The 26,404-nt window shown below is 39.4% G+C and overlaps 1 protein-coding gene across 11 annotated transcripts in view; it reads left to right on the forward strand.

The window, feature by feature from the left end:
- Positions 1-26,404, forward strand: part of LOC121639498 — an 80,862-nt gene that overhangs the window by 16,926 nt on the left and 37,532 nt on the right. For 4 of the 11 annotated variants that reach the window (XM_041984778.1, XM_041984788.1, XM_041984777.1 and 1 more), the window contains exons 3-17: positions 3,731-5,799; positions 10,091-10,152; positions 10,405-10,443; positions 10,541-10,732; positions 10,910-11,020; positions 14,480-15,321; positions 15,428-15,702; positions 15,896-16,030; positions 18,413-18,511; positions 18,619-18,680; positions 19,881-21,218; positions 21,297-21,919; positions 23,952-24,164; positions 24,245-24,279; positions 25,806-25,958. In XM_041984778.1, the coding sequence (XP_041840712.1) occupies positions 4,006-5,799; positions 10,091-10,152; positions 10,405-10,443; positions 10,541-10,732; positions 10,910-11,020; positions 14,480-15,321; positions 15,428-15,702; positions 15,896-16,030; positions 18,413-18,511; positions 18,619-18,680; positions 19,881-21,218; positions 21,297-21,919; positions 23,952-24,164; positions 24,245-24,279; positions 25,806-25,958 (5,973 nt within the window). In that variant the 5' untranslated portion in view covers positions 3,731-4,005. Of the gene's footprint in view, positions 1-3,493; positions 5,800-10,090; positions 10,153-10,404; positions 10,444-10,540; positions 10,733-10,909; positions 11,021-14,479; positions 15,322-15,427; positions 15,703-15,895; positions 16,031-18,412; positions 18,512-18,618; positions 18,681-19,880; positions 21,219-21,296; positions 21,920-23,951; positions 24,165-24,244; positions 24,280-25,805; positions 25,959-26,404 lie in introns of those variants that run through there. The other 7 variants (XM_041984783.1, XM_041984787.1, XM_041984784.1 and 4 more) reach the window with 7 other exon arrangements.

Consider the following 26,404-nt stretch of genomic DNA (forward strand, 5'->3'; position numbering starts at 1 on the left):
GGCTCATAACGTCCTCTACAGGGTAAAACCTGTTTTTTTCCGTAAAGTAGAACTGTACTTGATGCTTCTCTACGTCACCAGAAAATTTTAAAAACCTCACAGCCCCCTCCCTCCCGATCTAAAATAGGCAGGTCCTCACCTTGCAGGCATGAAAACTGCATCCACCAACGCATATAAAGGGATGTGAACTTATAAGGTGTAGATTGGTACGTTTCACACTTCTATTCTTTCACAGTTGCTGATTAAATATTCGTGCAATGGGTGTAAAAGTGAGATCAGACTTTATTCTTTACCTGCTGATCCTCATCTGGCAACAGACAGCAGCTCAAATTGTGGCAGCGGCAGCTTCCAGCAGCACTTCCTTCAGCTGCCACAACCTGCAGCGAGTCTCCACAGCTTTCCAGAGCTGCTGGAGCTGCTGACAGTCCGGCATAACAGCACTAATGACTCAGACTGATGTGGTTCAGGACCACTTTGTTCATGTGTAGCTGAGGAGATTCACGAGAGGAAAAGTCTTCCACCTCAAATACAGTATCTCACAAAAGTGAGTACACCCCTCACATTTTAGCAAATATTTAGTTTTATCTTTTCATAGGACAACAATGAAGACATTACACTTTGATATAATGTACAGGAGTCAGTGCACAGCTTGTTCAACAGTGTAATTTTATTTTCCCCTCAAAACAACTCAGCACACAGCCATTCATGTATAAACCACTGGCAACAAAAATGAGTACACCCCAAGTGAAAATGTCCAAATTGGCCCCAATTGGCCATTTTGAATCCCTGTTGTCATGTGACTCATTAGTGTTACACGGTCTCAGGTGTGAATGAGGAGCAGGTGTATTAAATTTGGTGTTAACGCTCTCAAACTCTCTCATACTGGACACTGGAGAGTCAACATGGCACCTCATGGCAAAGAACTCTCAGATGATCTGAAAAAAAGAATTGTTGCTCTTCATAAAGATGGCCTAGGCTACAAGAAGATTGCCAAGATCCTTGAACTGAGCTGCAGCACGGTGGCCAAGACCATACAGCGGTTTAAAAGCAGAGGTTCCATTCAGAACAGGCCTCGTCACGGTCGCCCGAAGAAGTTGAGCACAAGTGCTCAGCGTCACATCCAGAGATTATCTTTGGGAAATAGACGCATGAGTGCTGCCAGCATTGCTGCAGAGGTTGAAGAGGTCGGGGGTGAGCAAGTCAGTGCTCAGACCATACGCCGCACACTGCATCAAATTGGTCTGCATGGCTGTCGTCCCAGAAGGAAGCCTCTTCTAAAGATGGTGCACAAGAAAGCCCGCATACAATTTGCTAAAGACAACCAGAATAAGGACATGGATTACTGGAACCATGTCCTGTGGTCTGATGAGACCAAGATAAACTTATTTGGGTCGGATGGTGTCAAGCGTGTGTGGCGGCAACCAGGTGAGGAATACCAAGACAAGTGCGTCCTCTCTACAGTCAAGCATGGTGGTGGGAGTGTCATGGTCTGGGGCTGCATGAGTGCTGCCGGCACTGGGGAGTTACAGTTCATTGAGGGAAACATGAATGCCAAGATGTACTGTGACATATTAAAGCAGAGCATGATCCCATCCCTGAGGAAACTGGGCCGCAGGGCAGAATTCCAACATGACAACGACCCCAAACACACCTCCAAGATGACCACTGCCCTGCTAAAGAAGCTGAGGGTCAAGGTAATGGAGTGGCCAAGCATGTCTCCAGACCTTAACCCTATTGAGCATCTGTGGGGCCACCTCAAGCGGAAGGTGGAAGTGCGTAAGGTCTCTAACATCCACCAGCTCCGTGATGTTGTCATGGAGGAGTGGAAGAGGATTCCAGTGGCAACCTGTGAAGCTCTGGTGAACTCAATGCCCAACAGGATTAAGGCTGTGCTGAAAAATAATGGTGGACACACAAAATATTGACTGAATTTGGACATTTTCACTTGGGGTGTACTCATTTTTGTTGCCAGTGGTTTATACATGAATGGCTGTGTGCTGAGTTGTTTTGAGGGGAAAATAAAATTACACTGTTGAACAAGCTGTGCACTGACTCCTGTACATTATATCAAAGTGTAATGTCTTCATTGTTGTCCTATGAAAAGATAAAACTAAATATTTGCTAAAATGTGAGGGGTGTACTCACTTTTGTGAGATACTGTACCACTCTGTGGTGTAGGTGCTTTGTGAATCTTGCTTTCCATCTTGCTAGTGGCCACTGAGCTGCTGTTTGTCAATCATTTCTGCCTGTGTTAATTACTTTCTGCCCCCTGACCTACCCACACCTACCACCCCAACCTTTGCAGTTTCTGGCATTTTTCAAGATTCGGCAGTGGAGTTACACATAACGTAGGGGATGTAGTTACACTTTAATTTGAGTAAGGTGTGTTGCAGCAGGGAAATCTGCAGGATGATAGCCCTTGAAGACCGAAGTTGGTGACTCCTGTTTCAGAAGTTTAAGCACGGTTCATGAGTTAAACCTGTCATTGGCAATTACTGTTAATGTTGTTAATTCCCCTTAGTCCCGACCTTTAAAATAAACGTTTTAGACCTTAAATATTGAGTGGTTTTCTAGTGTACACATAAAAAAAAAAAACAGCTAACATTGTGCAGCTGAAAAAAATATGTACAGCGGGTGTTTTAAAGAGCAATTGGAAATGATGATGACCAACCAAAGCTGTGATTGGTTTGCCCTGTAAAGCTACCTTCCACAGTGGTAGCACCAACAACAGTCTTTTGTTTCAGCTTAAATTCTGTCCCACTGCTCCGATGCCAGTTAATTTTTTGTGGACTGTCAAAATTATGGTTAATATTTGCAGACAAAACACTGCAAAACTTCCCTATTTTTAGGAAACAGATCCTTGAGTATTTTGAAAGTATAACATGCCAAAAAAAAAACAGAGAATTCAGAATTGGGGTGCATTCACACTGGCGCTGGTCCACTTTAAACAAAGCCTGGATCGCTTCCACAGACAGTACAGTTCTTTTAGAGTGGTCTTAACATTCTGGTCTCGCTTGCAGTGTGAAAGCAAATGGGCCATGCACTGAACCATTGAAAGACAGTGACTGTAGTAAAGCATCGTAGACTGACAGCACTGTAGCAAAGCATGTTGGATATTTTGCTGCCTCTCCTAGTGCTCAGGGCTGTATAATTTTCTTGTTGCTCCATTTTTTACTGAGTTGAATCAGCCATTTTCGATTCCTGGCCAGTCTAATTTAATTTCTCACCATTTCCTATCCAAATAAAAGTCCTCCAGACTATCCTGGTGTGAATGCACCATGAAAGCAGAGGACAGAATTTTACTTAAGACATTAAGAATTTTCCCTGCCTTAATTTTTTTGTCAAAAATTACACTTTTTTTCTTAAAAAAATGCTGGAATTCTTTTCATTCTGTACACTCTGAAGTGGGGGGAGGGCACATTTTTTAGGCTTATTTAGTTACTATCATCTGCTGATGCTAGATTCAACTGTTTGAGGCCAAGAAAAGAAATTGATTTTAGCTGTAGCTTGCTTTTTTCATTCTCTTTGTAATTTGTTTGAGGCTTTTGTCTATTGTTTATTCTAAATGGAGGCAAACAAGTTGTGTTTGACAGAATATGTTTCTGACAGGAAGGAACATGAGAAGCAAATCAAGACGAGACTTTGCAGATGATGGATTCCAGCCCTTCGAGAAACTGAATTACAGTCTGTATAATAACCCCATTTTTTGTTTCTTTTGTCTACTTTACAGCTTTTCTTTGCTAGTGGATTGTTCCTCCTCCTCTCCTGGTCTTGGGTCCTTGACTTTCAAGGCTCACCAGGCTCTTGCCATTGGTCAGAAGGCAGCCTGCATTTGTGCGGTGGGCTCATCTGAAAGCCCACTGAGCCACTGACGTAGATGTACAATGTTGTCACGGTTGGTGGCCAGGCTGTAATCTTCAGGACGAACTCTAACAAGTCATACATATCCGCTGCACCACCAGCACCTGCTGTGATTGTTCTGAATCCTCTGAACCTGCCAGCACAATGTCCTATCCCCCGTATAACCCTTTTGTCCCTGAAAGTTCCTCCCAGGGGCAAAATAGAGTCTACAGTGGTCCGACACAGTGGGAGCCTCGGACAGGACTGCCTCATTTTGGACATACATCTAGAATTGACTCTTTGGGAGCTGCTTCTGCAAGCTCGGGGGCAGCAGCTCCACCGCAGTTAACTCCATCAGTGAACTACAGGTCTGAAGAGAGTGGGCCCATTGCGGGTACTCTAAACTCAAAGATTCGAGTCAAAGAGGAGGTGATTTTTCAGCCTGTAGGCCAGGGAGCTCACTTCACCAGCACTCACAGAGATGGGTACCCTTCTTCAAACAGAGGTGGGACATCTTCTCTGGCATACTTAGACACTCAAGGACATAGACTTTCTAAAGTTGACAGTGACAGTAGCTCCTTGAACTGGTTACCAGTCTGCAGTAAGGTCCCTGAAGATTATTCCTCCAAATCCAGTTCAGAGTTGTGTGATTATGGCACTGGTGGAGTTGGTCAACCTGTGCCTCCTGAGTCCAGCTGCATGTCGGACACTCCAGAACAGTTAGCTGACAAGATCATGAAGGACTTTGGACTTGAAAAAGATGATTTGAATGTATTACTCTCTTACCCTGATGATCAAACAACTGCTGAGAACCTGCCTTTCATTTTGCACCACATCCGGCTTCAGAAGGCAAAGAGAACTTCTGCTGCAGTTCAGTCGCTACCCCACTCTGAAGCCCAAATTTCCACAAGCATGAGTAGAATGGATGAAACAAGTGGTTCTCGAGGGTCATCGATAAAACAGGACAACATGCCACCAAGTGTACTTCAACCAAGGAAAGTGAATGAATGTGGAGAATCTGGCAAACAGACTCCAGAGTTTAAGGATAAGATTGAAAGGACCACTGACAGCACAGCTAACAGTGGTGAAAATTTGTTGCTGATGGACACGTTCAGTAGTAGCAGCCACAGTAGAGAACCGCTGCAGGGAAGTACGATGGCAGTGAAAAGCGGTTTCTTGGTTTCTTCAGATGATCAGATGAGTTCCATCACCAGTGTTTACTCAACACAGAGCTCTGTGGCTCCTTCAAGCAGCGATCAAGCTAAACAAGTGGAGGCCCAACCAAACCCGACTTCCAAACCAATCGTCACCAGTTTCTCCCTGCTGAAGAAAGACTGTGACAGGACATTGTTTAAGGTGGAAGTATCCAAATCTCCTCATTCACAAGACCCAGTTCATGAGTCCACATCAAAAACTCAACCATCTGACGCTTCAGTTCACGATGAAAATTCAGGCCAACCCAGCCATGTGCTCATGAGCGGTAACAACAGTTGCATTGATGGTTCCAGTAAAATCCAAGGACAAGGGTCTTCTGAGGCCGAGCAGGTGACAAAGGGACACATTAAGCAGGAGGTACAACAGCCTTCAGCTACTCAGCAGCAGATGCAGAATCTACCAGTACTGCAGATGTGGAAAGCTTTGCAGTCTCAATCGTTAGTTCCCGCAAAGCCTGAACCTCCAACTCTTTCGAGCTTTGTTGTCATGGATGCATCACGTCCCCTTCTAGGTTCAGCGATTGCTCCCAGTGATCCTCACCCCAGTGTTAATCCTCCATCCCAGCCAGTCCTTGGTTCTGCAGGTGTCACTCAACTGCCATGTTCTAAACGACAATCTCCAGCAAAGAAGGCGTCCTCCAAGGGTCTGCCGTCAGCGGCCATGATGCATGATTATGAAGGGGCCACACCGAAAGTGTTTTCACATACCTGTTCTTTATGTAAGACAGAATGTACTTACATAAAGGTGAGTGGAACACGGCACTCTGTTTTCTGTTTAGGATGTAGGTGGTTTCGCTATTTCACCGTCTGATATTTTTTTCTTTATTAATTGAAATAGGTTTCTTTTTTTTTCTTTTTTTTAAGTCCTGAAGGATTTTAATTTAAAATGTTTAAGGATGTTTGTATACTGGCCACAGTGATTTAAAATGGATTTCTGCTAATTGGGTTCAAGAGAAGTCATATACGAAACTGGTTTAGAGATCATGATGCCAGATGTTTGAAGATGGCTAATACAATGGACTTCGAATGACAAAATGACAGCTTACAGACAGTGGCACACTAAATATCCTACATAGTCAGTGGGCTTTGGATGCAACATGACTAAAACCAGGTTGGTCTAGATGGCATGCACTTTTCGAATTTTTGTAAAGAAAACATACAAAATTACATTTAACTTATCACACTTAAAGTACAAAAACAAAATTCTATAAAAAATTACAGTTAAAAATGTGCAAATAAAAGGGGAAAAGCTACTTGGAAAAAACTTTAGTATTGAGCTTGTGTTAGTCTCAGATGTTTAATTTACGAGATATGACATGCAGTGAGAGGGAAGAATGCTATGAAATGGTTGAACTGCTATTGAGTTTCAATGTGCAGAATTTAATTTAATTTTCAAATTTTTTTTTTAAATGACACTTTTGGTAGAGGATGGCGTTTACAGGAAGCCAGTAGAGGTTGGTGAGTTAGGGAATGATGTTTACTCTTTTGGTTGATCGTAGAGGTTGATAAAGACAGATACTATTAGAACTTGGGGATAGCTTTTTTTTTCCTTCCCCCTCTTATGTGTTGAATGACATTTAAGGTGAAGGTACATACTTTTAGTGCCATAGGTAAGGCAGAAAACATGGAAAAACATACCATAAGGGATTTTTTTAGTGTCTTCACTGACCAGCTCCACATAGAGAATATGGAATATGTAGATTTATAACTTGATGTCAGCAACGCACGCAAGAGTTGGTAGTGGTGCAATGGGGCTGAAGTTTATCGAATATGCAAGTAACAGTGTTCTGGAAGATTCTTTGTTTGGATGAAGAAAGTGTCTTCATCCAAACAAAGACTCTTAAGGCTGTTACTACTCAGTCCTTGTTCTTGCAGTCCTGGTTTGGGAGTTTATGCAGCTTGTCCTTGACACATAATTTCAGCAGACTTTTCTTGTGTGTGGTGTCTGAGAGCTGTTGTTTGGTCAGAAATCTGAAGGGGTTTGGTTACTACAATAAACATTTGGAGAAATACAGGCTTTGTAGGTATAATGTTGTTTCCTGGAAAGTTTAATTCTAGCAGAGCAATGCCAGACCCTGTTCTGCAGAATGCATAGTATGGATTTGACTGACCTGCCAGCAGTCCAACTCTGGCTCTTAATAAAAATGTTTGGAGATATAAAAGCCAACCACTGACTAAGAAGCTTAAATCTTTTTTTTTTTTTTGCGTGAATTAATAAAGATTCCTCTAAAAAGCCGCAATATTTAGTAACATCAGTTCCCAAAGCATTCAGAGGTGTTAGTAAAACACAGGATGTCATACCAAAATGGTGCATATGCCTCTGTAACCACTTTTGAGCGTTGCCTGCAACCAAGTCTAGTGTTTGTATTATGTAAATATAGTTTGTCTGTGGAGACACTAAAAATTCCTTTGTGATTGAGTCTGTAAAGGGTTCAAATGAATTGACAAATTATTTTAAATTTTTTTAGGCATTTTTACAAAACAGTGGGAAATCATATGAAAATGAAGATTATAAAAATGTATAAAAGCTTGTGAAAATGTGAAGTCTTTAATGCTCAGTTTTCTTGGATGACTTAACCCAGGAGGTCTTCACACGAGACCTGTTAAATCTGAGGGCTAATATACAAGTCGGTGCTATTTTACTTTAATAACATCAGCTGATTTGACCACAGCTGTTGACATGCTCAATCAGCTTCTGAATCAGCATCTTTTACTCTTGTGAAAATGAATAAATAAAATACTTTTAATTCGGAGTGGAATTGCAAAATGTTAGGGGAGTAGAGATGGTGTCTGTCCTTGTTGTTGCTGATCAGTGTACACACTTATTGTGACGGCCCAGTTTGTGCTGCAGGTGGGCCCAGTGTGCTCAAAAGCCTCACCAGCCTGGGTTCTGTACAGTTTGCAGGCTTTCTTCTGTTCTTTTTGTTTTGGCTTAGTTTTTTTTTTTCAATCAATTAATATTTTTGTAAATTACCACTTTTGTGCCTCCCTCCCTTTTTGTTAGGCAGGGTGTAACAAGTGCCACATCTGTAACTTGTTATATAAATCATAGGAAAGGATTATGACTTGGCCTTGATGAGGGGGGAAAAGTAAAATCTGATTAATTTTTAATGTTTTAAATCCCTGTGGCCATTGCAGACTTTACAGTGGGTGTTAGGGATTTGACATGAAATGATCTTCAGTGGGATTGCTGACAGTGAAACCAAGAAAAGCACGAAGAGGAAGACCTAAAAGTCTAAACATGATGCAAGATAAATGTACCCCTTTTGATTTTGGTTTTTGGCAGCTGTCTTATTTGGTGTTTTTTGTTTACATCTTAAGAAACATTCATTTGTGAATGTTAAAAGAAAAAAAAGTTTAATTTCTTTGTATTTTGGTGTAAAATATTGATAAACACAAAAATCATGTAGTGGGAACCATATTAAGCAAGAATGTCATGACTGAAAACCACTTTACCGAATGAAAGTGCTCAAATTGTTAATTAGTATGCTTACATTGTCTAACAACTTTATGGGAAAGAAGTCTGCAGATGAAGGATTGGAATAATTTTAATTATTCATTCAAATCTTATCACCTCTGATTCTCAATGATAACTAATTTACAGATTGGCCCAATGTTTGTTATCTGTACCACTACAGTCTTAAATAAGGAATAGCCTACAAGGAAATATTACTGAGGCTTTAACAAATAGCAGTGCAGCACATTGAGTCTCTTCCAATTTTGTGATATTGTTAGCCATCCAACTCCTCTCAGACCATGTAGGTCAGACCATTGTCGTTTATAAGACAATAATTAAGCAGGACACTTAAGCAGCCACACTTTTATGGATTGGAACAATAAATTGGGTTAGTGGTTACATGGGCGTACACGGCCTCAGAACAGGAAAACCCATAAACAGTTAAGGTTACTCTTTATCCAAAACTATTAACTAAGACTTTCCACTGCTGCTGCACTCAGCTGTTCATCAGCTATGTTGCTCTGGTACTGAGGGACTGCAGCGGAGCTGCGACCAGCTAGTTAACGAGCTGCCAATTAAAGCCTGTAAAGGTCACCCTTTGTTACACAGTGTCTGATAGACCTCATTGATTTAAGCAGTAGCCACAGGCATTGACAAACTGCTAGCTTTCCTCTCCCATATGTCAAATTATTCTCAGTGTCTATTGAAACCAGTGTTATAAAACGAGTGCTTTAAAAAAAATGGTTTCCAAATTGAACTAGTTTACTGTCAGACAATACAGTTAGATCATTAATCACTAAATGGATCCATCACTGTAGGTCACTGTATTGCTACACGTCTAGTTAACAGAGAAAATACAGCAGTAGGTAATGTAAGTGCCTCCAAATTTCTCTACTCTTGCAACAGCTGCCTCCCATTGGAAATATTTACTATTGTAGTAGTTTTGTGTTTGTAAAAAGTTTCCATCCTGTGCAGACTGTAACCCATAAAAGAAATTAAAGGATCAGACCAAAGTTACACCAATAAAAATGGTATCTGTCAAATTCTTGCTCTATATGGATGAATATCTTCCACCTAGATACAAAGAAAAATAGGATCTAGCTTGGAAATTCTTTGATATTTATATTCCTTTATTTTATTTGACATATTAATGTTGGTATAACTTTGTTTTTTTATGATGCTGTTAATTTTTTTTTCTTCTTATGGATTAAAGCTTATATGACATTAGCATAGTAGCAGTTTTTGACTTTTTATTTTTTTTCACTCTCTTAATTACCAGGTTTTGTGTTGTTGTTGTTTTTTTGTCGTTTTTGGCTTGAAGGAAACATCTTTACGTCACACAAGAGTGAAGAGCTGGAAATGACAGAATCCGGAGCCCAATAACACATGTTGTCTCTCTTGTTTGTCACTAACAGAACCACTCCTGTAGTTTTCATATTAAATGATTTGGACAGTTGTGAACTCGAGTGAAATGTGCAAAATGTCACTTGCTTATAAAAACGGCAGCTGGACAATTTAGGCTGAAGAAAATTGTCATGGGCGTGCGGTCTTTCCAATTAACTGTTTGTTGTTCTGTCAGGACTGGATCTCCCATGTGAAAACCAACCTGCACGCTGTCAACTGCAAACGCCTCCGGAAACAGTTAGTCTTTTTTTTTTCTTTCATTTTTCTGAGATCACCATGTAAAGCTTAAGGATTGATAATTGCTGTTGTCAGAGGAATTGTGGACAGAAAAATTCATATATTTCATCTTTATCAAGTTTTTACCGACTATTACTAAGCCATCTTAGAAAATAAGAATATATCTTCTAAAAGATTAAAGCAGAGAATCTTCCTTTAACAAAATGCGATTTCTTTGCTGTTTTTAAACTACTGTGTTTGAATTTAATGCAGGTACCCAGAGTGGGATGCTGAAGTACCACCACTGCAAAGGTACATTTACTTGTCTTCAGACAAACCAAACAACCACAATATTACTGTCTGTGTTTGTTTCTAGTTTCCAACTGATCTTTTCTTGTTTTTCTTTTAGTCCTCCAGGTGGACAGACTAAGACTTCATCAACTCTTGCACAGAATTCCCAGCAACGTCACCAGAAAACAAAGCAGAAGAGTAGTTCTCGTTCCCGATCGCACAGCCCTCCTCGCCAGCACAGCTCTGAAGGAAGAAGGCAGAAACATAGTTACAGGCCACAAGTATTGCACAGCCCAAGACACAGTTGGAGGTTTGTGAAAGTAAAAATGTTGGATATAACTTAAATGAAGGATTTTCCAACAAATAATGAATTGCTAAAAGCCAAAATGGCTTTCAACAGAATGTTGAAATATTTGTTTAATATCATTCACATCTGAAATGTGTAATGAGACTTGGTTTGTGATTGCGTTATCAATACTTCCATTAGATCCCGGTCTCGTTCATGCTCCCCACGGTATGACAGCTCTACTTCCCGCCATCGATTGCGGTCAAGAAGCAATGAGAGACGATCCCCTTCAAGGAGAAGAGACAGGAAAAGGCAAGTTCCACACAATCCCAGAACCATACACGTCTGTGGGAGTAAACTATGGATTAGCGTTTTACGTGATTTTTGTATCAGATAATCAGGCCTTTTTAAAAAAAACGATTAGTCATGACATCATGATGTCATCAATAATAAAATCTCTCCAAATGGAGATTGTAAAATGTGTATGAGATGTTTTGTGTATATTGTGTGTGTTCATTCAACATTGTGTGGGATCTGGTGTCTTAATTGTTCAGCAGATAGATGAGAAAGTGGGTCAGGGAGATGGGATTTCTTTATGGGCGGCCTGCTATGCAACGTGAGCTAAACACCGCACCCACAGGAGCCTTCAGCAACAAAAAACCAGTTATTTTCCTCGTCTTTCGGTCTGGTCCTTTTGCTTCTGAAGCAGCATTTCTGTGCCTCCACTAGCCGTGAAAACTTTGACAGTAACAGCTGCTAAACTTTTCGTTTCCAGACTGACTTCAGGTGGCAGAGGAGAGGTGATTCCTCCTGGGTGAAGCTGCAGCTAGTTCAGGGTTAGTTCCCTTCACTTTACCCAGCAGTGGTGAAGCAGACACAGGACTCTGCTGTAACTAGATAGGGCTGCAACGATTAGTTGACATTGTCGACATTAGTCAACAATAAAACTAGTCGACAACTAATTTACCTGTCGACTATTGTCGGGGGGAAATAAAAAACTAGTGAGACATCTCTGCTGAGAGTTACACATGCGCAATAAAGTCTGCCAGGGGAAAATACCGGGGAATAGAACGCCGGCAGAGGATGTCAAAAATCTGAAATAACTTCACGTTAAACTTACAAAATAAATTAAATACACGTGAGATTTGTAAAGCTGACCTTATGTACCACGGAAGTACGTCTGCAATGCTCGAACATTTAAAGACGAAGAACGTTGGACTTGCATAACAACCTTATGCAAGATTTCAAAGCTGAAAGTAAAATAAGATCCATTTAATAATTATGAGATACATAATCCAATTGGTCGACTAGTCGTTTTAATAGTCGGTAACAAATCGACCATCAGAATAGTCATTAATTGCAGCCCTTTAGCTAGAACAGTTGTGTGGTGTTTATTGCTAACTGAGACATAACTCCTCCAAAGAAAACGCTGACTTTAAAAAAAAAATGCTTTGCACGCCATTTTGACTAGTCGTGCACACCCCTAAAGTAAACGTTTGAAATAAGTTGAATGAAGGAGGATATTCCTCCCCCTAATGAAAGGCAAAAGAGTGCATTCACACTGACGTTGTTTGGTCCACTTTAAACTATTCCTGTTCCGCTTCCATGGAATCATTCATATGAATCGGTGGTAACGCGCATATGGACTCAGATGTGAATAATGATCTGCTTGAAAACCGATGTGGTTCGCTTACAGTGTGAAAGCAAACAGAGCATTCAGTAAACCAAAGGTCACTCACAAGCAAACCAAGGTCTGGACCCAGAACTTTACCATATGGACCTGGACCTAAAATAGAAAATCTGATAGGGTGCTTTTATTTTGACTGGAACAACTTTTGTAGTCTTCACAGTCAGGAAGCTTGCAGACGATTGCATGTGAGTTAAGCCATCACATGTGATGGCGGTAAACTTTGCTGCACCACAGCGCAGAAAGACAAGAGTTTAAGAGGCAGGAAACAAGATGGTGGAAGGAGAAAGAAAGCCAGCTAGATAAAACAAAGAGAGATACAGATGACTGCGCCAAAGAAAGGCGGTAGTGTTGCTAAATCTGCCTGTTATAAGCGGGTTTGGGCTAGTTTTTCTATTAAATCAATTGTAAACATAGTCTTGGGTTGCAGGTTTTTGGCTTGTTTTCTTGAGTGTATTAGCCTATTTGGGCTTGCCCTGCTCCTGTTATGAAGCCCCTCTGATTTTGTCATAGCTGTCCACAATAAAGCAATAACCCATGGATGCAGAATGGGGGTAAACGTGAACGCAACAATCCTTTTTTTTTTTTTTTTTTTTTTTAAGAAGTAGTGTCAACTGTCAGGGTTTTCCTAACATAAAATAAGACACAAGAACTCAGGATATGTTTTCAGCACATGATGATGGGGAGAGACCAGAGTCAGATAATCACTCAAGAGTGTCTGTCTGTCAACTCCAAAGTCTTCACCCCAGCTGAACCTTTTTATTGAGTGGATTGTGTAAATGAGCCAAACCAGATATGCGAACATACTTCAGAGAAGTGCAGCGTCAGTTGAAGTGACTGACATAACATAACTGGAAAAACACAACATTCAGAATATACTTCAGAGAAGAAGTGCAGTTATCAGCACTCACCACATCCTGTCTTTCTACATTGTTATGTGGGTGGTGGGCCAGTTGTTAGAATCATCAAAGAGGAACTTTAAATGTCAAAAGGTTAAAAGTTTCTAACATCAACAGCCTTGTTTTCTTGGTTACCATGAATGTCAGATATATCATTTTAAAAATTAATCTAATTTAATCTAATCTTTTTTTTTCTTCTTTTTAAATGACACTAAATAGTCGTTATGATCTCCTGGACCTTGGCCCCAAAGGTTTTTCTCTAACTGGACCTCTTTCAGTTTTAGTTGAATACCCCTGCAGTAAAACAAAGAGAGCAAGTGACGTCCGGTAGCTCGCTGCCTACCCTGCTGCTCATACTGTACAGAATATGATGAAAGTCATATTAAGTTTAAACAGCAGTAAACAAAGTAAAAACAAACCTCAATTTTATTGTTGCTTTTTTGTTTACTTACATTGAATAAGAGGTTTTTTCTTCTTTCTTGTTGGTTAGTGGTTGTTTTGGGTAAAATCACCCCAAGTGAGCAGTTGTTGTTAACTGTGTGATGCTTTTTAGGTAGTTTGGTCCGCTTGAGAAAAGTGTAGTATAAAAGCAAACAAACCAAGGTGCAAAATTATTTTCTAAATTCTCCACCCAATTGAACCCCCTAACTATCCTAAAGTGAATACACTCTAAATGCTATAATGGCTCTCACCAGAATGTTGAAATATTTGACATAATATTCACATCAGAAATATGTATTCAGTCTTCTTTTTATAACTAAGAGGTCAACTGACTAATAATTGCTGTATCAACAATTACTTTTAGGTCCCAGTCACGTTCATGCTCTCCTCGTTATGACCACCCGACTTCCTCCCGCCATCGATCACGCTCAAAAAGTAACGAGAGACAATCCTCTCCAGGGAGAAATTATAGGAAAAGGTGAGTACAGCACAATCCAAGCAGCATTCTTAGGTTAGTGGAAGTAAACATGTTAAGCTAGAAATAACTTAAACAAAGGAGGATATTCTACCAACCAACAAAATCCTAAATATCAAAATGTCTTTCAGCCGAATAGCAAAAGTTTTGTTTTTTTTTGTTTTTTTTTTTGGTATAATTTACATTAGAAATATGTAATAATTAAATCAATATTATTATTAATCTGAAGGTCAACTGACTTATAATTATTGTATTAACACTTCTTTTAGGTCCCGGTCTCATTCACCCTCTCCACGGCATGACCGACCTACTTCCTTTCGCCATCGATCGCGTTCAAGAAGCAAAGAGAAGCTACCCTCTCCAGGGAAGAGAGATAGAAAAAGGTCTTCACAAGGGAGAAGCCATTCAAAATCATCATCACCCAAGAGGAGGAGCCATGAGAGATCATCCTCACCCAGGAGAAGGAGGAGGAGCCGTGAGAGGTCATCCTCACCCAGGAGGAGGAGGAGGAGCCGTGAGAGATCATCATCACCAAAGAGGAGGAGCCATGAAAGATCATCATCACCAAAGAGGAGCCGTGAGAGATCATCCTCACCCAGAAGAAGGAGGAGGAGCTGTGAGCGGTCATCATCACCCAGGAGGTTGAGGAGAAGCCCGAGCCATGAGAGGTCATCATCACCCAGGAGGAGAAGCCATGAGAGATCATTCTCACCCAGGAGAAGGAGGAGGAGCCGCGAGCGGTCATCATCACCCAGGTGGAGGAGCCATGACCGTCCGTCATCACCCAAGAGGAGGAGCCGTGAGAGGCCACAGTCACCAAAGATGAGCCACGAGAAGCCATCATCATCAAAGAAGATCGATGTGAAAAAAGTGTCACCAAAGATGCAAGAACAATCGTCCCCACTGATAAAGAGTGTTGTGAAAAATTTTGCACCAAGTAAGGTCCCTAAGCAACCAAGGAAGGAACATGAGCGACCATCGTCACCTGCGAAGAAGGGGTCAGTACCAAGGAAAGGCCAGAAAAGACAGGCGCTGCCGGAAAAGTCACTGTCTCAGGAAAAGAAGGCGAGCAGTGTTGAGATACTCACAAAAAAACTCCTGGAAATATCAGGTTTGGGAAACTTAAACCATATAATTTATATAATGTTTTAAATATCTAACAAAAGACTTGACAACCACCAAAACGTTGACCTTATTTTGTATCTGTGTTTGCCTAGCTGTCCAGTCTCTGGCAGCACAGCCCAATGTAGAGGAAATGGTTAAAACTGTGGTCTCTGTCACACTGGCTGAGCTAGCCAAGATGAATTCACCTTCCTCATCCACACTGTCCAAAGACGGAAAGGTCTCCTCATCTTTACCCAGTCCAGGACGACGTAGCTCATCCCCTGATACTTCTTCACAGTGCACCTCTAACGCAGTAAAGATGGAGCTGACGACAGAGTCATCTGAAGTGCAGTCTAGTCGCGAAGCATGTTCTCCATCAAAGCCTAAAGTTAGTTTGGTTGTTTGTTTTGCAACATTTAGTTAATATTTGGTAAAGTTACTTTCTTCCTTTGTTCTTGTAGCTGTAAAACCCTGACATGATGTTTTGATCCGTAATATGAAATGCATTGATTGATTGTCATGATCAAGTCTTAATTTGATCCAAGGTTGTGTTTTTTTGTTTTTTTTTTGTGTTTGCTTAGCTACGTAAAGCTTCAGCTCCAACCATCTTGAAACTAAAAGGAGACTTTGACACCATCTGTCGCAGTGATGTGGTTGATGCTATGGAGCTCTTTGGAAAAACCAAATCGGTTTTGTTTTTAAAGTCCAAACGAGAGGTATGTATAATAGAAGGTAAAGAGCATGGAAAACATACATGTAATGGAAATTCTGCTTTTGCTCATGAGAGGATTTAATAAGACGTTCATCTCAGCCCATGAGACAAGTTCTCCACCAAGCCATTCCCAGGCTGGTTGTTTATACAAGATTTTGGTAGTGGTATGCACGTCTGTTTATACAGGAAACAAATAACCTTTAAACCTATATTTAGATATCTTCAAGCTGCACAAAGAAGTCTTTAGAGACAGTCTTGCAAGCAGGTGTCTGCTGCAAATACATGAAACTTCTTAGTTTCATAAGTGCAGGTGGAAAGCAAACAGAACTGCAAAAATCTTAAGTTTACAAGTTAATAAGGGTTATGTGGTCACCCCGTGTAGCAGTTAAGAGTTAAAAAGACGGTGTAGGAGGGAAAGAGGTAAAAATTTTTTAAACCTTTGGTTTAGCCTTAAATCCCATTGAATCACTTGTTGGAACAGAAGTGCTATTACATTTGTTAAATGATCATTTTTGATTTTTAAAACCACGAAAGAAGAATCAAATTAATCTCCTTGGATCAATGATCATATTGGCGCCATTAAGACTGTAAAATATTTGAACATCAGTGGAAAGCCAATAAATTTTAGTGTTATGAAAAAAGCTACAGCAGGCAGGTACTCAGACCTTTTTGTTAACTTGTTTACATTAGGGCTGCAACTAATGACTATTCTGATGGTCGATTAGTCACCGACTATTAAAACGACTGGTCGACCAATCGTATTATGTATCTCATGATTATTATAAATGGCTCTTATTTCACTTTCAGCTTTGAAATCTTGCATGAGGTTGTTAAGTCCAACGTGCCTCCTCTTTAAATGTTCGCGCATTGAAGAGGTACTTCCGTGGTACACAAGGTCCGCTTTACAAATCTCACATGTATTTAATTTATTTTGTAAGTTTAACATGAAGTTATCCCAGACTTTTGACGTCCTCTGCCGCCGTTTTGCTCCCTGGTCCACCACCATATTTTTCCCCTGGCGGACTTTATTGCACATGTGCAACTCTCAGCAGAGATAAAAACAAAAGAAGACGATGTCTCACTCTGGAATTTTTTTTCCCACTTTCCGCATGTACAACTCTCAGCAGAGATAGGATTAGAAGGCAATGTCTCACTCTATAGTGTTTTTGGTTTTTTTTTGTCGACTATTTTTAGTGTCGACAACGTTGACTAAGCATTGCAGCCCTAGTTTGCATACATGATGGGCTTCAAACCAATATATGGTAATATGCGCATGTTGTTTTAGTCCAGAAGCCAGAACCAGGGATACTTTAGTTAAGTTTTGTCACCATCATTTAGTAAGGAGGCCAGCTTAACAATTGGCTTAATTATACTGTAGGCTTATGTAAGGATTCTGTTTTTTCTGCTTTTTAATAGGCTTTTTTATGAATTTGATTAGTCAGTGCTTGACTAAGTAAAATCCCATTCAAAGCTTTAACTGTAACTTTGTGTATTGTATGAAGAGAATAATTGCAAACAGTTTTTCCAACCAGTTCGAACCTTACAACTGATATATAGTAACAGGATTAATAACGTAATCCTAGAGTACGCTTTAAGGTAATTAATAGTTTGGTACTTTTTCAGCTTTTCAACAATTTTAAAGTGAACAGCACAAAAATAACAAAAAACAAAATAAAACAATTGATTTGATGTAAAAAGACAAAAATTCAAGACAAGGTTTTTTTTTTTTTTTATTATTCCCCATTTTAGTTCTTCCTGTTTTACACAGTTTGAACACATTTTCATTTTCTCCCGGAATTTGGATACTGTTTCCACAAGGTAGCTAAAAGCCCACTATTGGTCTTAATATCTTAAAGTCTCTTATAGACTTAACGTTTTTTTTCTGATGTCTCTGGATTCTCCAGACAATTTTACACATGTCGTTATTTATCTACAGTTAAAGAAACCTAATTTAGACCCTTAATCTTCAAATATATTAAGACCAATCTGCCATGTTTTTTTTTTGTCTGAGGTTTTGGAAGACGTCACCTCTGCACAGCCAATGTTTATAAATGATAATGTCATGTTTCTTCATACTACAGAGAATCACTGAGTACAAATAGAGAAGACTTCCTTAAGATTTAAGTGCTGCATTTTAATACTAATCCTCCTGCAAAGTTTAGAGTGTCAGGTTGGAATTACTATTACTATTTCTGTAAATCAACCTTTTTGGTCACTATAAATCATTAGAATATCTCTAATTATCATTCGTTATCATTACGTTATGTAGTTATCATTTAATCACACAGAATCTGTAAGATTTGGTGTTTGTTTTGTGAAAGTAGTGAGTGACCATTGAACCTTTCAGTAACTCAGTTTTGTGTGTGACATGTGTCTGCTTATTTAGGCAGTCGTGTGTTTTGAGAAGGAGGAAGACGCTGAGAAGCTGAGGAGTGTAAAGACCCTTAATGTGAAAGGAATATCAATCACTGTTGTCACAGAAGAGGTATAACACTTTGTCGCAATGTTTGCTGCTGTTTCAAAATATACATGTCATCATTTATCTGCTGCATTATGGTCACATATTCAATAATCGTATAAATCAACACACAGGATGACGTTTCTGAGAAGCCCTCTTCAAGTTGTACAGCAGAGCAGACGGTACCCCCACATCAGTAAGTTATGCTTCAATTGGACTTCTTTTTTCTTTCTTTTCTTTTCCATAAAGTAAAATCCATTATTAGATTTGTATTACTGTTGATTGTGAACTTGAGTTTTTGTATTCAAAATTCCTTTTTTACATTTAGAACATCTTATCTTAGAACTGAACTCAAATTTCCCTCCTGTTGTCTTAGTCTCATATGGAGCAGACTTGATATTGTATTTTTAGACAGTTAAGATCACAAATAAGGAGACGAGGACAAAGCAGAGCAAGTTGTGTGTATATTTTAAACTTTATCTTATTAATAAGATCACTGGAAATCAGAGAATAAACATGAAAAGTGAAGCGAAATAAGCTTATGTGGCCCAAATAAACAACTGAATTTTTTGGCAAAAAGTAGACCTCTCCATGAGAATAATAAAAAAAATTAAGCTTTGATTTCCATTGCAGACAGTATTCCCGCAACATTGGCCAGATCAGCCATTTATCATTGCTGCATTTAGCTGCACGGTCAGTCAAATCTATTCGCTCTGAGTTGTACCGTACCACACCATGTAGTGGAGGAACTTTTTAAAACTAGTCTTAGTCATAACATGATTCTGGTTTTAACCCAGTCTACAGTGTGAAGCTTGGTAATTTGGCATTTCTAAGAGCTACAGACACGTATACTTTCTTCAGTTTTTATATTTCTTAAAACCATGCTTTTCAACCTTGTGAGCGTGAGACCTGAAAACCTGCAAGCTATCCTCCTTTAGTAGGTTGCTTTGTGGAGGCATAAAGCAATAGAATATTTTACTTGTGAACTATGTTTATCTCCAGTGACCTGTGATTTTATTTACTTTTACTCTTACTCACTCATTGTTAGGCTTGGACAACAAAACTAGCTAAACTAGGTTTAAGTAAGAAAGCTCTTCAGTAAGGTTTAGGCAGGTGAAAGTCCTGGTTAAGGATTTTTATTAAACACAAATGTTATCATTAAGAATAAAATCCATGACAGTAGTTAGGCCACAGTTGATGGATCAGGTTATAAGCTGTAAAACAACAACAAAAAAAAAATTCAAAATTCATACAAGGATTAATGTATTTTTAGTAAACTCCGCTAGTATTTATTGGACAATATTGTCTTATCCCATAATAGCATGGAATAGAAGCGTGGTTCACTCTGTTGAGCATTTAAAGTATTTAATCCCATGTAATTCTATTTTTTCCACAGAAAATCTGCAGTGTCCAGTGTCACACCAGTTGAAACAAATAATTCAGGTTCTACTGGAAATCTTGTCCTCCTTCCAATTAAAGCACTTCTATCTATACAAAAACAACCCAGGAACACCAAACTTGTAACAAAGGCAAAAGTCTTGGTTTCCAAAGCAAAAACAGTTTCAAGCAAGCAGGTTGTCAGAAGTGTAAAAACAGGCAATTTTCCTGCAAAAGGAGGAGTGAAATCAGTATTGTTAAAAAAAGAAGCTTCCAAACTCTTAGGACACAAGAAGTCTAAAACTTCAGAAAAAAGTCCAGATTCTGGTGACTGTAAAGAAAAGCCAACACCCAAACAAGCTGAGACCAGTGCTAAAGAATGTGCAATAACACCCGAAGAGACTACCAAAATGAAAAAATCATCAAACATTACTATCACTGAGTCAATTGAAGTCAAGGGAATGGTCTCAGAGGCAAAAGCCTCAGCTGCAAAAGCAGAAACGACCTCAACCACATCAACACCTGAAACTGGAGAGGACATTGAAGTGGGAACTAGAGCTGTGACAAATAAAAAGCCAGAGGACACTACTAAATGTTATTCTTACAGAAAAGGGGAAAACCAGACAGATCCAGACTTCCTACAAATTAAATTCAGTGAGAGTTATCCGCCAAACAATAAAGACAAAGAAGTTGCAGGAAAGGAAATCAGTATGCCTTCTGAATCTAGAGTGACAGAAAATCAGTCGGATGCTGCCAAGGGTTTGAAAGCGAAAGAAATGGAAACGAAGATTCAAGAATCTACATTGAAACCTGGAAAAACAACCAAGGGTTTTAACACAGGAAACACAAGAACTCCTGAAACGAAAGAATATGCAGAACCTACCACAGCTGGTGTTGAGATAAAAGAGGTCAAAGAGACGGGCCCACAGAAGCCTGGAGAAACTAATGCAACACAGCCCATAGATGTTACAAGTTGTACTAAGGGCAAAGAAGAAAAAAGGGAAGAAACAAAAAGCTTTCCAACTAAATCCAATGAGGGTCCTCCACCATCCAATACAGAAGTTAAAAGTTCTACCGAAGGCAAAGGAGGTAAACTGAGATATACAAAAAGTTCACCAACTAAATCCAATGAGGGTCCTCCACCATCCAATACAGAAGTTAAAAGTTCTACCGAAGGCAAAGGAGGTAAACTGAGATATACAAAAAGTTCACCAACTAAATCCAATGAGGGTCCTCCACCATCCAATACAGAAGTTAAAGGTTCTACCGAAGGCAAAGGAGGTAAAGTGGGATATACAAAAAGTTCACCAACTAAATCCAATGAGGTACCGCCACCATCCAGTACAGAAGTTAATAGTTCTACCGAGTGCAAAGCAGGTAATTTGGGAGATACAAACAACAAGAGTCCCCCACAATCCAGTACAGAAGTTACAAGTTCTACTGAAGTTAAAGGAAGTAAATTGGGACATACAAAAGATTCACCAACTAAAACCAATAACGGACCTCTACTGTCCAATACAGAAGTTAAAAGTTCTACCGAGGTCAAAGAAAGAAAATTGGGAGATATAAAAAGTTCACTAACTAAACCCAATGAAAGACCTCCACCATCCAATACAGAAGTTAAAAGTTCTATTGAAGTCAAAGAAGGTAAAATGGGAGGTACAAAAGGTTCACTAACTAAACCCAACGAGGGACCTCCACCATCCAATACAGAAGTTCAAAGTTCTGCCGAGGGCAAAGGAGGTAAAATGGGAGAAAGAACAGTTTCACCAACTAAACGCAATGAGAGTCCACCACCATCCACTACAGCAGAGACCACACCAGATGAGTCTGTAGCTGATCCACCGCAGAAACAACAGATAGTCACTTCTGAAAGCACAGAGAAAGCTTCATCGCAGGTCCAGTTAAGTGTAACGCCACCCCCAAAGCCCAAACCTCAAGGACCAGAGAAGATTGTGATTTTACCAAAGCAACAGAAGGCTGCTGGAAGACTAGTTGGAGCTGCTTTGGAGGCAAAGCAGGCAGTCAAAAATGTGGAGACAACAATAAATAAGATGGGTATGTTAAAAAAAAAATGAAGCTATTTATGATTCTCCCCTCTTTTTTTTTTTACTTTGTTTTTAATTTCTTTTAACAAATCAATATTTTGGCAGTGTATCAGTTCTGCTGACTGCTCACAAGTACAAAAACAGATTTAAAAATCAGTCATAATAAAGTTAACCTTCAGTTCAAGGCTAATTGATAGGAATCATTGGATTTCCATAGGTTATGTAAATATAACCAGTTTGAATGATGTCACCATGCAGCATAGTCCCAGAACATTTTACACTTACTGTATATGGGACAAAGCATCAAAATCAGCTAATTAAATAAAAACATTGAAACAGTTAAACACAGAAGAATTTATGTAAATAGAAAAAAGGAAAACCTTCAAATTAAAAGAGAGAGTTTAAAAATATATTTTAAATAGTAAATCTAACTTTAGTTTCTGACACAAACTAAACTTGGCAGATAAAGTTAGGAAATGTGTGTTTAGTAGATTATTTCTCCACTTTAATTATACTAACTGATTTTGATTTATGCATTTTTGGAAAGCCTTATTAGTGACCTTTACAACGATATACAACATGAAGGAATCATGCTTCTGTGAAATGAGTAAAACAGCTAAATGTGTGGGTAGTGCCCCCCAAAAATGTGCCAAAATTCCCTCCAGTATTTTCCTGTTAGTATTCACTCTTAGATGGGAAGCTCGGTCATCTGGAAGGGGCTCAGTGTAGAGTCTGCTTATTCCGGCAACAAAATCTCTATATCACACAGACCCCATTTTCTCTCCCTTGAGTCAAAATTTTCTGGCATATAATTCAATAAAAGTGGCTCAACCAACTGGTTATACACCTTGCTATTATTCCGTTTACCAGTCCAGCAAACACGCACACTATAAAGTCTACTGACGTCAGCATGTCTGGTTTGCTTTCACACTGGTCTAGACGGCTGAACGTCACGTAGTTACAACTTCCCGTAGGGGACAATCTTCCTCAAATTGAACACTGACCAAGAAGAAAAAAGAAGAAAATCTGGCTCATTGATTGACCAGGACCAAAAAACAGTTGGTTCACTGCAAGTAAACAACTGAGCAACACCAAGTTTATTCAGTATTGAGGTTTTTGTTTTACTCTGAAGCTCAAAACAAGAGTGAATACTGACAGGAGAATATTCCAGTAGATTTTTGCCCTTTTTTTTGTGGCATTAGCCACACTTTTAGCTGTGTCCACTGAAGGCAAGGCAAGTTAATTTGTTTAGAACATTTTATGTATGACAATTCAAGGTGCTTTACATAAACCATGATCCTTACAAGTTACATCTCACTGTAAAGGTGACTAGTCAGGCTTTCCAACCATCTATAATACAACACCAGCTGGTATTATTAAAGGAGAGAAACAATCGACCAAACACACATTTCCTTATTTCTTGTGCTAAGTTTAGCTTCTATCACATTCAGGAGATTATGTGTACAAATTCATGTAGACTGTGTCCTCACTGTCTGTGGACACATTTGTATCACAATGGGAGGATTTCTGCTGGGCATTACCTCTCATAGCTGGAAATGTGAGGGATCATCTGTCTACAGCACACAAGATGATATAGAGAGCCTCATGTAGAAGGTGCTACACTTTGTTTATTTGTTAATAGCTAAAAGAGGCTCCGACATATATGTATCTGAACATACCCACAACAGCAAGGAATGAGGGGACAGCAACACACAGGTAGGCAGAAAAGATGATACAGCAGTGACACACGCTTCTCTAACAGTAAAAGCTCTGGTAGATAAGTAACTACTTTGGCTATTTCCTTTACCTGCTAGTGTGCTGATATTTTTAACTGAAAATGTCCTACAGTCTCCAGCAAATGGGGCAGACGTTGCATTTCCACATGTCCTTCTGCACAGTTATTTATTTTCATTCTTTCCTTATAGTTAAGACTTAAACTTTGTTGAAAGTGATGCATCTTGGTGTGATCCAGCAAGTTTAGAGTTGTAGTTTTTATGTAAAACTGACCAAAGTGCTTCTACTGTAAATGCTCTCCTTTAAAGATCCATCTACTGCCCTGAAAACTCAGAAGAATTTAACATCAAAACCCACCAGCTGTGTGTCAGCTGCATCCACAGCGGTGGCTGCACCTGCACAAACCCTGCTTAAAACAATAACACCTGCAGCAGTGAGCAAAACATGGCCGGCTGCTACTGCTGATACCTCCCTGACCGTTGGGGAGCGGATAGAGAAGCACCTTAATCTACAACAATTAAGTAAGGAATATCTTTAAAATCAGAAGTGTGTGTTTGTGTGAATTTTACTGTTGTTCACTCTACTTACTCTCCCCTCACAGACTGCGTCTCGCTACAAACCATCATGGCATCCAGAGTAAGTTTTTCTCTAGACCTCCATAAGTGGTTCACGCACTTGCACTTTTTTAAACCCTGTCCTAAATGTACTTGTATACAGTCGATCTAAAAGGTATTTATGCTTCTATTAAAATCCCAGGTTTTTGTGGTAAAAAGGATGAAACCATAATAGATTATTTCCAAACGTACTTGAAATGGGGCCTTGTACAAATCAGTTGATAAAACAAGCAAAACTTTTATATTTAGCTAATAACATACAGGTTTTCTGCTCTTTTAACAATTAACATTAACTGAATTAAGTTTAAAATTCATGAGATGAATTGAGTGTATAGTTAAAGCAAAGCACAAATATAAACAAAGTATGAAACATGAAACAAATGTTCCATGTTTCCCTGCTCCAACACACCGGACTTAAACTAATGAGTAATTGTGCAGATCCTTATAGGCTGTTGGATCCATTTCATTTGAGTCAGGTGTGCTGGAGCAGGGAAACTTGGAAAACCTGCAGGATTGTGGCTCTCGAGGACCAACGTTGGCCACCCCTGTTCTACGGTATAAGATGTGCATCTTGTCCAACCATCTTTGAGATGACCTATGTAGGTATAGGTCTGCTCCAACTGGACCTGAGCCTACATGATGACAATGGGCATTTAAAAGATGATGCCCCCCCCCCCCCCCCCCCTAAAAAAAGATGTTCCTTTTAAAAGTTGATTTTATTCCTTGAACTTTTGTGCAGCTTAAAGAGGCACCTGAGGGGTTTCTAAAGCTTTTAGGCCTTAACCACAGAAAGGCATCAGTATAGATTAGGATTGCATTTACTTGGATCTTGCTTCATATTTTCAAATAAAAGATCTCAGGCTTTTCTGAGGAAAAACTTGATTCACTCTTAAGGTCACCGACTCATTCTTATTAGAGGATGAGGTACTTCCTCTCTTCGGGGGAGAGTTTTACTTCCCTGTTTAAACTGACACTGCTGCAGGCAGAGGATAGATTCGGTCATAGACATATGGGTTTGCTGTAAGACTTTGTTGGTTAGACCTCCTATACTTAATAGAAGAATTTACCAAGGCACTGCTCATGTTTAGGAAGATAAGGGCTCCCCTGGAGGATATAGAGGTTAGTGTCTAGACCCTAAAACTCCTAGGCCAGGGTGCCCAAGTCCGGTCCTCGAGATCTACCATCCTGCAACTTTTAGATGCAACCCTTCTCCTACACACCTGAATCAAATGACTGGCTTGTTACCAGGCTTCTGCAGAGCTGAATGACATGCAGATGACATCTGATTCAAGTGTGCTGCAGAAGGGTTGCATCTAAAAGTTGCAGGATGGTAGATCTCGAGGACCGAACTTGGGCACCCCTGTCCTAGACGCTAACCTCCATCAATAAATGTGAAGGCACATAAAGCTTTTACCTGCGTAGTAGGCCCATGTCAGCTGACTTTACATGACAGCCTAAAATTAAATCTACAAGTGCACAGAGAAAAATGTTGGAGCCCATATTTCTCAACATATCATTCTTAATTCATTTAAAACCTTTCTTTTCCAGCTTTTTGCACTTGACTCAACACTGCTTTTGATAACCAACCTGCCGAAGTATGACAGCTGTTGCTACACAGAGGCTGACGTCGTGAATCTGCTCTGCAAATTTGGATTTGATTATGCCGACGACAACATCTTCATCATACCACAGAAGTGCATGGTAAGCACCAGGTTACAGACGGGATGTTCACAAGTTTCACTCATTGTCTTTCTGATCTAAACTGAGTAATACTTCATGATTATCCTTTTTAGTTTTTTTTTTTTTTTTAATAAGTAATTGGGTACAAGCCCCTAATATTTTAATTGGCTCATGGACGATAACAAATAAGGGAAGAAGCAAAGGAATTCATATAAAAAATATTTTATTAACCAACTGATCCCACAAAAACATAAAAAACAGTACTGTAAATATATACACACTTTCAGCAGAAACACTAAGTTTTTAATTGAGTTATTTTTTTTGTTAGTATTTAAGTTTTAATGTTTCTGTGCAACTCTTTGCAGTCTACATTTTTTCAGTATCAGTAAAAATTTTTAATAATCATAATTTAATGTAAATGTTTCTATTTTAAAAGCCAAATCTTATTTTCAGCATCAATATGAGCT

Source organism: Melanotaenia boesemani, chromosome 5 (assembly GCF_017639745.1).
Source record: "Melanotaenia boesemani isolate fMelBoe1 chromosome 5, fMelBoe1.pri, whole genome shotgun sequence".
In the NCBI taxonomy this organism is placed as follows: domain Eukaryota; kingdom Metazoa; phylum Chordata; class Actinopteri; order Atheriniformes; family Melanotaeniidae; genus Melanotaenia; species Melanotaenia boesemani.